General features: G+C 32.4%; 1 protein-coding gene across 2 annotated transcripts in view; it reads right to left on the reverse strand.

Moving 5' to 3' along the window:
* MANEA (mannosidase endo-alpha) overlaps nucleotides 1-12,227 on the reverse strand; it is a 79,585-nt gene that overhangs the window by 43,335 nt on the left and 24,023 nt on the right. For both annotated transcript variants that reach the window (XM_067702550.1, XM_067702549.1), the window contains exon 3: nucleotides 2,920-3,029. In XM_067702550.1, the coding sequence (XP_067558651.1) occupies nucleotides 2,920-3,029 (110 nt within the window). The remainder of the gene's footprint in view (nucleotides 1-2,919; nucleotides 3,030-12,227) is intronic.

Below are 12,227 nucleotides of genomic sequence, written 5' to 3' on the forward strand. Positions count from 1 at the left end.
TTGGAAACCAAAAGAAAGCTGGAGTGGCAATACTTACATAAAACAAAGAAGAACATAAAACACACTGTAATACGAGACAAAGAACAAAGTAGGTCATTACGTAATGATAAAGGGATCAATACAATAAGAGGATATGACATTTGTAAATATTTATGCACCCAACATAGGAGCATCCAAATATAAAAGCAAATATTAAGAGACCTAAAGGGTAAAACAGCCATACAATAATAATAAGGGACTTTAATACTCCACTGACAACGCAAATGGATATATTCTTAGAAACATACCACCTTCCAAGGCTGAATCATGAAGAAACAAAATCTGAGCAGACTGATTACTAGAAGGGAGATAATCAGTAATCAAAAACCTCCAACAAACAAATCCAGAATCAGACCGCTTCACTGGTGAGTTCTACCAAATATTCAAAGAAGAATTAATACGAATCTTCTCAAATTCTTCCAAAAATTAGAAAAGAAGGGAACACGTCCAAACTCATTTTATGGGACAAGCATTACCCTGACACCAAAACCAGTCAAGACACCACAGTAAAGAAAATTACAGGCCAATATTCATGATGAACAGAAATGCAAAACTCCTCAACAAAATATTAATAAGCTGAATTCAACAATACAACAAAAGTATCATATGCTCTGATCAAGTGGAATTTATTCCAGGGGTGCAAGGATGGTTTAACACCCTCAAATCAATCAATGTGATACACACCATTCACAAAATAAAGGATAAAAAGTCATGTGATCATCTCAACAAAGCAGAAAAAAGCATTCAACAAAATTTAACACCCATTCATGATACAAACTCTCAACAAAGTGAGTATAGAGAAGAAGTACTTCAACAAAATAATGGCGATATATCACAAGCCTCCAGCTAAAATCATACTCAAGGGAGAAGAGTCGACTGTTTTTCCTCCATGATCAGCAACAACTCAAGGATACCCACTCGCACCACTTTTATTCAATAAAGCATTGGAACTCCTAGCCAGAGCAATAATGCAACAACAATAACAAATGAAAGGCATCCAATTCAGAAAAGGAGGAGTAAAACTGTCTCTATTTGCAGATGACACTGTGTGACATAGAAAACTCTAAAGATTTTATCGAAAAACTGTTAAAATAAACAAATTCAATAAGCTTGCAGGATACAAAATCAATATACACAAATCACTTGCATTTCTATTCACTAATTATGAACTCAGAAAGATAAATTAAGGAAACAATCCTATTTATTGTACAACTGCATCAAAAAGAATAAGATACCTAGAAATAAGCTTAACCAAGAACATGAAAGATCTGTACACTGAAAATCATAAGATGTTAATAAACGACATTAAAGAAACAGAAATAAATGTTAAGATAGCCCACACTCATGGATTGGAAGAATTAATTTTGTTAAAATGTCCATACTATCAAAAGCAATCCATAGATTCAATGCAATCCCAAAGGCATTTTTCACAGAAATAAAACATACAATCCTAAAATTAGTATGGAACCACAAAAGACCCTAAAGCCAAAGCAATACTGAGAAAAAAGAACAATGCTGGAGGCATCACACTCCCTGATTTCAAACTATATTACAAAGCTATACTAATCAGAACATAAAAACAGACACATAGATCACTGGAACAGAATAGAGAGCCCAGAAATAAGCCCAGGCACCTATGGTCAATTAATAACAAAGGAGCTAAGAATATACAATGGGGAAAGGACAGTCTTTTCAATAAATGGTGTTGGAAAAACTGAGCAGCCACATGCAAAAGAATGAAACTGAACCACCATCTTACACCATACACAAAAATTACCTAAAAATGGATTAAATTCTTAAGCATAAGACCTGAAACCATAAAACTCTTAGAAGAAAATAAAGGTAGTAAGCACCTTGAAATTAGTGTTGGTAATGATGTTTTGGATTTGACACCAAAACCAAAACAACAAAAGCAAAAATAAACAAGTGGCACTACATCAAAAATGCTTCTATACAGCACATGAAACCACTAACAAATGAAAAGGTTAACATAATAGATGGGAGAAAATATCTGCAAATCATGTATCTGACAAGGGGTTAATATGCAAAATATATAAAGGACTCCTACAACACATTAGCAAAAAAAAATCTGATTGAAAAATGGGCATAAGTTCTGGATAGACATTTTTCCTAGGAACACGTACAGATGGCCAACAGGTACTTGAAAAGGTGCTCAACATCACTAATCATCAGGGAAATGCCAATCAAAACCACAATGAGATATTACCTCATACCTGTTTGAATGGCTATTAACAGAAACACAAGAAATAAGAAGTGTTAGCATGTGGAGAAAAGGAAACCCTTGTGAACATAAATTGATGCAGCCACTATGAAAACAGTATGGAGTTTCTTAAAATAATTTAAAATAGTATTATATTTTCCTGCAATTCCCCCTCTGGGTACTTATCCAAAGGAAGCAAAAAGACAAATACCATATGATCTCACTTATATATGGAATCAAAAACAAAACAAAGCAACACCAAAAAACCCCACAAAAAGAAAACATAAACAACCAATTCATAGATACAGAGAACAGATCTGTAGTTGCCTGAGACAGGGGGTGGGTGAAGTGGGTGAAGATAGTTAAAAGGCACAAACTTCCAGTTATAAAATAAGTAAGCCTCCAGGATGTAAAGTACACCTTGATAACTACAGTTAATAATACTGTATCGTATATTTAAAAGATGCTAAAAGAACAGAACTTAAAAATTCTCATCATAGGAAAAAAAAATTGTAACTACATGTGGTGATGGAAGTTAACTAGACTAACTGTGATAATCATTTCACAATATATATATATATCAAATCATTATGTTGAACACAAACTAATCTAATGTTATATGCCAATTACATCTCAATAAAATAAATTAAATTAAATACCTTCAGATTATATTTATGAGCTTTATCCAAAATAGTTGGTACCAAGTTATCAGTAGGTTCTCCATTCTCATCATTTGAGTCAGGTGGGTACCAAGATAGGGCTAGTACACCTAATAGAAACAACCAAAAAGAAAAGAAAAATAAACACAGGAACAGAAATGAGGTATTGTTAAAAAAATAAAGGTATTGGTAAAAAATACAGGTATTGTTAAAAAAAAAATACGGCAGAATAAGGACCAAATTGTTAACAATAAAAAGAAACATATTCTCAAATAATGTTGTTTTGTTACTTTACTTAGATACCACTTAAGTTTATTTGATTACTTTGTATACTCAATACTTTAAACTTTTTATCAGGCATCGGTATCTTCTAATTAATTAGTAGATTTTACTTTCTAGAATAAGTTTTATATTTACAGAAAAATTATACAGAAAGTAGTTTCTATCTTCTCCTCTGCTACTCACTCTGCTACTCACATCCCCCCATGCCACACAGTTTCTGTTAGTATTAACATCTTACATTAGTACAGTAAACTTGTTACAACTGATGAACCAATGTAGGTATATCATTAACTAAAGCCCAGAGTTTACATTAGGGTTCCCTCTTTGTATTGTACAGTTCTATGGCTTTTGACAAATGTATAGTGTCATGAACTGACTATTACAGTAACACACAGAATAGTTTTACAGCCCTCAAAACCCTTTGTACTCCACTTATTAATCCCTCCTCCATGTCCTTCCTCAATCCCCCAGAAAATAACTGATCCTTTTACTATCTCTATATACTTTGCCTTTTCCAGAATGTTATGTAGGTGGAATCATAAAGTAACATTTTCAGACATTTCTTATACTCTGAAATATGCATTTAAGTTTCATGTCTTTTTAAGACTTGACAACTCATTCTTTTTTTTGCTGAATAATGTTCCATTGTATCAGTGTGCCACAGTTTGTCCACTTACCTATTGAAGACATCTTGGTTTCTTACAATTTTTGGCAATTATAAATAAAATGGCTATAAACATTTATGTGCAGATTTCTGTGTGGATCAATATCACTTAACAGAAGATTCAAGAAATTTTTTAAATTATGGTTTATCCCTGTAGTACCTACTTACTTTTGAACTGATAAACTACAAAAAGAAAGTTTTAGAAACAATAAGCCTGCAAAGAAATTACTAACTGGAGAGGGAAATCTTTGAAATCAACTAATCCAAAGCCTCATTACATATATAAAGAAGCAAGAGGCCACTAAAAGTATTGTACTAATTTCTAAATCATTTAACAGACTCTTTCAGACAAGGAGGAAAATGCAATGTTATCAAAAGACAAGCACGTGGAAATACAGAAAAGGCAAGGTTAGAAACTGGCATAGAACTAAATTTTAAGACTTAAATTTGCGTTAACTATGTCATGTATAAACAGCAGTCCCATCTAAAGACAAAACAGAACTTCTAGGTTAACAGAAAAAAAAAAAAAAGATACCTGTCCCCTATACAATCTGAAAATAAAAATAGCAATAAGAACACAAAGAGATAGAAAAAAGAATCTATAATATATGGGGCTTCAGGGGAGATTCTGGCTACCTAAGAAAGCAGTCATATGGAAAAACAATGTTGATGAGAAAAGTGTCGGAAGACAACTGATCAAACATTCAAGCTGCCTACTTCTCCAGCTTATAAGAAGGACATCACCAATGAAAAGTGACAATAAAGATTTTCTCAACATGGGACCTATGAAAAAATCCTGCAAAAAAAATGGTGAAAAAGAACATGGGAAAACATTATAAAGGAGAAACATACAAAAGAAATATTATGCCATAGAGCTCAGGAAAATTATGAACACAGCATGCTTTGATGAAATTAAAAACAAGATTCCTGTTTCTAATAGATTAGGTTACTTAGACCAACATTCCCAACAAAAACAAATTATTAAATAAGATATGGGAACAAAAAACTTCCAAAAGCCAAAGAGCTGAAGAGAGTAAAGAATTACCTGTCTAAAATAAAGTGAAAATGTGAAGTCAGAGAAGTAACTGAGAAAGGAAGTCAGTCTGCCCTAAGCATAATTAGGAGAAGTAAACCAGCCCTCAAAATCAGTGGATTAAATCCCGGGTGGACAATGCTTGGGAAGTCCTCTAGCTTGAAAGGGAATTTAAGGTGGTTAATATTTTCTACTGTACAGCACAGATATAGAATATTTTCTATATCTACAAGCACAGATATAGAATATTTTCATTATCACAGAAAGTTCTATTGTACAGCATTGCCAGTATTCTGATTCTCTAAACACCTTATCAACTTGTTCTTCTCCAATGATTTTTTTCTTCCTCCCTATCCTTGCTGAAGGTATACTCTAAGGCTTGGGGAGAATGTTCTCTGTTCTTCCTTATCCTCTTACTGTGTTTCAGTCAATTATCACTTCCACATGTTGAATTATACCCCCATATTGTGCTCTACAATCCAATTTATCTTTGTACGGTGTCTTCTGGGCTGTGTCACTCACTCATGAGCTTTGAATAAGTAATGGCCTGGGAACCAAGCCAATGATGGTCCTACTCCTGAGGAGAACTGGCCTATTTAAATGTTAATGAATCCTTCACAGTAACCCAAAAGGTTTCTCTAAAATATGTAAACCAAGTATCATTTATAAATAAAATCTTTTACTGTGTATTTCTACCACTCCAATTGCTAAGGGAAAAGGGATACTCTTTAAAGTCCATTCTTAGAATATTAGCATATTAAATGCAGACCACTTCATAATGATCACATCCTCCCTCCGCAGCACTTACCACTGGATCCTCAATATAACTGATACCCAAAAATATTTTTGTTAAGCAAAATGCTTCTAAACAGGGTAATAGTTAAAAACACAGGTAGGAAATCAGATAGACCTGGAGAATCCAGTCCCAATTCTGCCATTTGATAGATGTTTAGCTTCAGGTAAGTTTGTCTACTTAAGTTTTCACATTTGTAAAATGGGAATAAATTCAGTTCATAACCTAAAAGACTGTTTTAAAAAGTATACATGAGAGAATGAACTATGAAGAGTAAGACCTCCCCCAAAAAGTGATTAAAAAAAACATTTAATAACAAGAAGACAGTAAAACAGTATGTAAATTTGTTACCTCAACAGAGCTTGTGATAGCTTCTTTTACATATAGGGAACTTAGTGCTTCTTTCAAACATCTCAAACATTCTTTCAAACTAAAGATTTAATAGAAAGAAAGCAAGCCCATTTCCAGGCATACACACAATTATGCAGGATGACAGTTTCAAGAAAAATTATAAGACGTAAAAAAGCAAGAAAAATAATGCACATTCAAAACAATCAATAGAGCCAGACTCAGATCTGAAATAGATGTTGAAATCACTAAACAAGAAATTTTAAATTATTATTATGATTAAATGTTAAAAGATCTAATGGGAAAGATAGTCAACATGTAAGGTCAGGTGGAAAATATTAGCAGAGAGATGAAAACTAAAAGAATCAAATAGAAATGCTGGAAATTATAAAAATATTAAAAGAGATGAAGAATGCCTTCAACAGACTCATGAACAGACACAGCAGAGCTGAGGAAAGAGTCAGGTAATTAAGCATGTCACAAGAAATTATCATAACAGAAATGTAATTAGAAAAAATGACTGGGGGCAAAAAACAATAAACAATGCATCCAATACCTCTGGGATAAATATCAAAGTTCTAACATACATGTAATTGAAAGCTCAGAAGTAAAAGGTATATATAGAGAAATAACAGCTAAGAATTTTGCAAAGTTAATGACAAAAAGCAAGAAATTCAAGAAGCTCAGAGAACACAGAGAAGGCTAAATACCAAAAAACAACAACTAAAGATATATTAAAACTGCTAAAAGTCAAAAACCAAGAAAAAACATTGCATAGAAAGTCAGAGAAAAAAGACAGATACATACAGAAAAATTAAGATATAAAAAGATGTTTAAAAATTACAGCATACTTCTCATCAGAAACCATGAAAGACAGAAGACAATGGCATAATATTTTTAAAGTTCCAAAAGAAAACAAATAAAATACCCCCAAATCTGCCCATTGAGAATTCTGTAGCAGATGAAGCATCATTCAGATAAAAGATACAAACAAGATGTAAAAAACTTCATTGCAAGCAGATTAGTATTACAAGAAATGGTAAAGGAAATTTTTGAGGGAGAATGAATGTGATACCAAACATCCACTTGGATTTACTCTAAAAAATGAGGAACACTGGAAATGTAATAAAGGTGAAATAAACACTCTTGTGTTTATTTATGTAATGAAGGTGAAATAAACACTCTTTTTTTGTCTTTTACTTTTAATTGCTTTATAAGATGACCAAATGTTTGAAGCTGTGGTCAGCAACACATTGCCCATGAACCAAATCTTGTGGCAGAACTGAGTAGTTACAAAAACAACGTGGTACATAAAAATCAAAAATATTTATTGTTACCTGGTCCTTCACAGAAAATGTTTGCCAAGCTCTGGTCTATAATAGGAGTAGTGTATAGTGCTTTTTCTAATAGAATAATTATAACAACATAAGCAAAAAGTATGGGAAGGAAAAACTGGGAATATACTGTGGTGAGGTCCTTATACTACATATGAAGCATGTATTATTTGCAAGTAGACTCATTACACATAAAGATATATTTTGTAAACCTTAGGTTATCAACTAAAAAAGAAAAAAATTAAATACTAAGCAAAGAGTAGACACTAAATGTAATCATAAAAAAGTATGAAATTCCTAAAAATCTTATATGTTCTGGTATAATGTTATAAGTCATAATTCTAGTTATTACTTTAAAATGTATATCTCAGAAATAACTAAATTTCATTGTCAATTGCATTATGAACTTTCGTCAAAAAAAAGAAATAGGAAGAGACTGAAAAGATAGTAGATTTCAATCAATCCAACTATATAAATAAATCATATTAGGTGCAAACAGTCTAATCATACTGATTTAAACACAGAATTTTCAGATTGGATTTTAAAAAAGCAAAACCTAACCATATGTTGTGTCCAAGAAAACCACTTTAAGTATAAAGACAAAGATAAGTTAAAGGTAAAAGAATGAAAAAGGATACACGAGGCAAACATTAATCAAAGAGAGCTGGAGTTGTTATAGCAATGTGAGACAACGTAGACTTCAAAACAAAGAATATTACCAGCAATAAAGAAGGATTATTTCATAACAAAGGACTTAGTTATCCCCAAAGATATAATAGTCCTAAATGTTTATGTACTTAAAAAAAGACCTTCAAAATATATGAAGCAAAAACTGACAAACCTGAAAGCAGAAATAGATGAATCCACAATTCTACTTGGAGACTTCAAAACTGCTTTATCAGTAACTGATAAAACAAGCAGAAAATCAGAAAGGATAAAGAAGATCTGAACAATACTATCAAGAACTTGAACTAACTGACATTTATAAGATAGCCCATTCAACAGCAGCAGAACACACATTCTTTTTCCAGAGAATCAATGAAACCAAAAGTTGGTTCACTGAAAGAGTCAACAATAATAATCAAACTCTATAAATACTGACAGGAAAAAAGTGAGAAAAGAAGCAGAAATCTTTTGGCAACATCTATATAGACACCATATACTTTAAAAGCATAAGAGGGCTTCCCTGGTGGCGCAGTGGTTGAGAGTCCGCCTGCCAATGCAGGGGACACGGATTTGTGCCCCGGTCCGGGAAGATCCCACATGCCGCGGAGAAGCTGGGCTCATGAGCCATGGCCGCTGAGCCTGCGCGTCCGGAGCCTGTGCTCCGCAATGGGAGAGGCCACAACAGTGAGAGGCCCGCGTACAGCAAAAAAAAAAAAAGCATAAGAAAAATAATACACACGGCTCTTTGCCCAAAAAACTAACAAATTAGATGAAATGGACCAGTTCTTTCAAACATAAAAGTACCCAAACTCACTCTAGAATAAATAGATAACATGAATAGTCCTATGTCTATTAATGAAATTTTGTAGTTAAAAAAAGAATGAAATCACCAGCCCAAGAAGATTTTGCAGGTGAATTCTATCAAATAGGTAAGAAAAAAAAAACCAACTCTACTCAGTCTCTTCCAGAAAATGAAAGAGGAAAGACTTCTTGACTAATTTTATGAGGTCATAACCTACTCTAATGACAAAAGACAAAGACATCAAGAAAAGAAAAACCACAGACAAACATCTCATATGAAAAAGGACACAAAATCCTTTAAAAAGATGAGCAAACAGGATTTAGCAATATAGAAGCAGGATAATAAATCATCACCAAATGGGGTTTATTCTAGGAATAAAATATGAGATTCAACATTTGAAAATCAATCCATATAAGTAACTATATTAAACACTAAAGATTAAACAGTCAATGGATCAAAGAAAAAATCACAAGGGAAACTGGAAAACACTTAAAGAGATGAATAAAACAAAAACATGACATACCAAAACTTATGGGATGTGGCCAAAGTGATGCTAAAGGGTAAACAAATAGCTGTAAATGTTACAAACAAGGAAAATCTCAAATAAACAACTTTACAACTTAAGGAACTAGAAAAAGAACAAACTAATTCTAAAGCTAGCAGAGGAAGGAGATAATAAAAGATTAGCTCAGATATAAATGAAACACAAAACAGAAAAACAATAGAGAAAATCAATGAAACCAAAATTTGTTTTTTGGAAGAGATCACAAAATCAACAAAACTTTACCTGGATGAACTAAGAGGAAAAGAGAGAAGATACAAATTACTAAAATCAAAGATGAAAGTGAGGATATTACTACTGATTCTACAGAAGCAAAATGATGACTAAAGAGTACTAGGAACAATTTTACACCAGCAAATTTGATAGCCTAGATGAAATGGACAAATTCCTAGAAGCCCAAAACCTACCCAGACTGAATTATGAAGAAATAAACAATTTGAATAGACTTATCACTATTAAGAAAATTGAATCAATGAACAAACATCTCCTGACCATAAAAAAAGCCCTAGACCAGATGGCTTCATGGGTGAATTCTACCAAATATTTAAAGAACTGAAGCAATCCTTTTCAAACTGTTCCAAAAACCAAAGAGGAGAGAATATTTCCCAACTCATTCTATAAGGTCAGCATTACCTTAATACCAAAGCCAGACAAAGACACAAGAAAACTACAAACTACCATCCCTTATGAATACCGATGCAAAACTCCTCAAAAAAAATATTAGCAAATTGAATTTAGCAGCATACTAAAAGGGTTACACATCATGACTAGGTAGGGTTTATTCCTGTAATGTTAGGATGATACAACAAATGGACATTGATCAATGTAATATACCACATTAACAGAATGAAGGGAAAAATAAATAAATGGTCATCTCAATTGATGCAGAAAAAGCATCTGACAAAATTCAACACTCTTTCCTAAAAGCACTCAAGAACTAGGAATAGAAAAAAAATTACCACAACATAACAAAAGCTTTAGATGAAATAGCTACAGTGAACAGCATACTCAAAAGACTAAAAGTGAAAGACTAAAAGCTTTTCCTCTAAGATCAAGAACAAGGCAAGGATGTCTACTTTCACCACTTCCATTTAACACAGTACTGGAAGTTCTAGACAGCAATTAGGGAAAAAAAGAAATAAAAGGCATCCAAATTGGAAAGAAAGAAGTAAAATTTTCTCTGTTTGCAGATGACATGATCTTATATGTAGAAAACTCTAAAGATTCCACATACACAAAATAATTAGAATACGTGAATTAATCATAATTGCAGAATACAAAATTAACACACAGAAATTAGTTTCATTTCTATACAATAACAAACAATCTGAAAAGAAAATTTCACAAACAATTCAAACACAATAGCATCAAAAAAGAAAATATACTTATGAAGTAACTTAAGGAGGCAAAAGATTTGTACAATGAAAACTACAAAACATTGCTAAAAGAAATTAAACACAACACGAAAAATGAAAGCATGTCCCACGTTCATGGATTGAAAGAATTAATTTTGTTAAAATGTCACGACTATTCAAAGTGATCTACAGATTCAACGTGATCACTATCAAAGTCTCAATGACATTTTTTGCCTAAATAGAAAAACCCATCCTGAAATTCATATGGAATTTCATGTGATCCTGAAGAGCCAAAATAATCTTGAAAAAGGACAAAATTGGAGGATTCATACCTCTTGATTTCAAAACTTATTACAAAGCAACAGTAATCAACATAGTGTGTTGTGGTACTGGTATAAAGACAAACATACAGACTAATGGAATAGAATAAAGACCAGAAATATATCCTTGTATATTTGTTCAAAACTTTTTTGACAGAGATGCCAAGCCCATTCAATGGGGCAAGGATGGTCTTTTTAACAAATGGTGCTGGGAAAACTGGATGTTCACATGCAAAAGATTTAAGTTGGACCCTTATTTAACACCATACACAAAAATTAACTCAAAATGGACCACAGATCTAAATGTAAGACCTAAAACTATAAGACTCTTAGAAGAAAATAAGGGAAAAGCTTCCTGACATCAGATTTGGTAATGATTATTTGGATATGACACCAAAAGCACAGGTAACAAAATAAAGAATAAATAAACTGGACTTAATGAAGATTTAAAAATTTTGTGCATCAAAAGACACTATCAACAGAGTGAAAATGCAACCCACAGGATGGGAGAAAATATTTGCATATCATTTATCTGACAAGGGATTAATACATCCATAGTATAGAGAGAACTCTTAAAACTCAACAATAAAAAAAAAATAAACCACCAGACTAAAAATGAGCAAAGGACTTAAATAGAAATTTCTCCAAAGAAAATATTCAATGACCAATGAGCACATGAAAAGATGTTCAACATCACTAATCATTAGGGAAATGCAAATCAAAATTAAAATGAGATACTACCTCAAACCCATAAGGCTTGCTCCTATTTAAAAAAAAAAAAAATACCAGAAAACAATTGTTGGCAAGGATGTGGAAGGATTGAGATCCTTGTGCACTGTTGCTAAGTATGTAAAAAAGTACAGTTGCTGTGGAACACAGCAGAGCAGTTCCTCAAAAAATTAAAAACAGGATTACCACATAATCTAGTAATTCCAATCTAAGTATATAACTAAAAAAATTGAAGTTGAAGTCTGGTTATTGAAGAGACATTTATATTTGTACACATGTTCATAATAGCATTATTCACATGCCTAAAATGTGGGAGCAACCCAAGTGTCCATCAACAGATGAATATATAAGCAAAATGTGGTATCTACATACCATGGAATATTATTCAATCTTTAAAAAGAATGAAATTCTGCAATATGC

Source organism: Pseudorca crassidens, chromosome 13, assembly GCF_039906515.1.
Source record: "Pseudorca crassidens isolate mPseCra1 chromosome 13, mPseCra1.hap1, whole genome shotgun sequence".
Lineage (NCBI taxonomy): Eukaryota > Metazoa > Chordata > Mammalia > Artiodactyla > Delphinidae > Pseudorca > Pseudorca crassidens.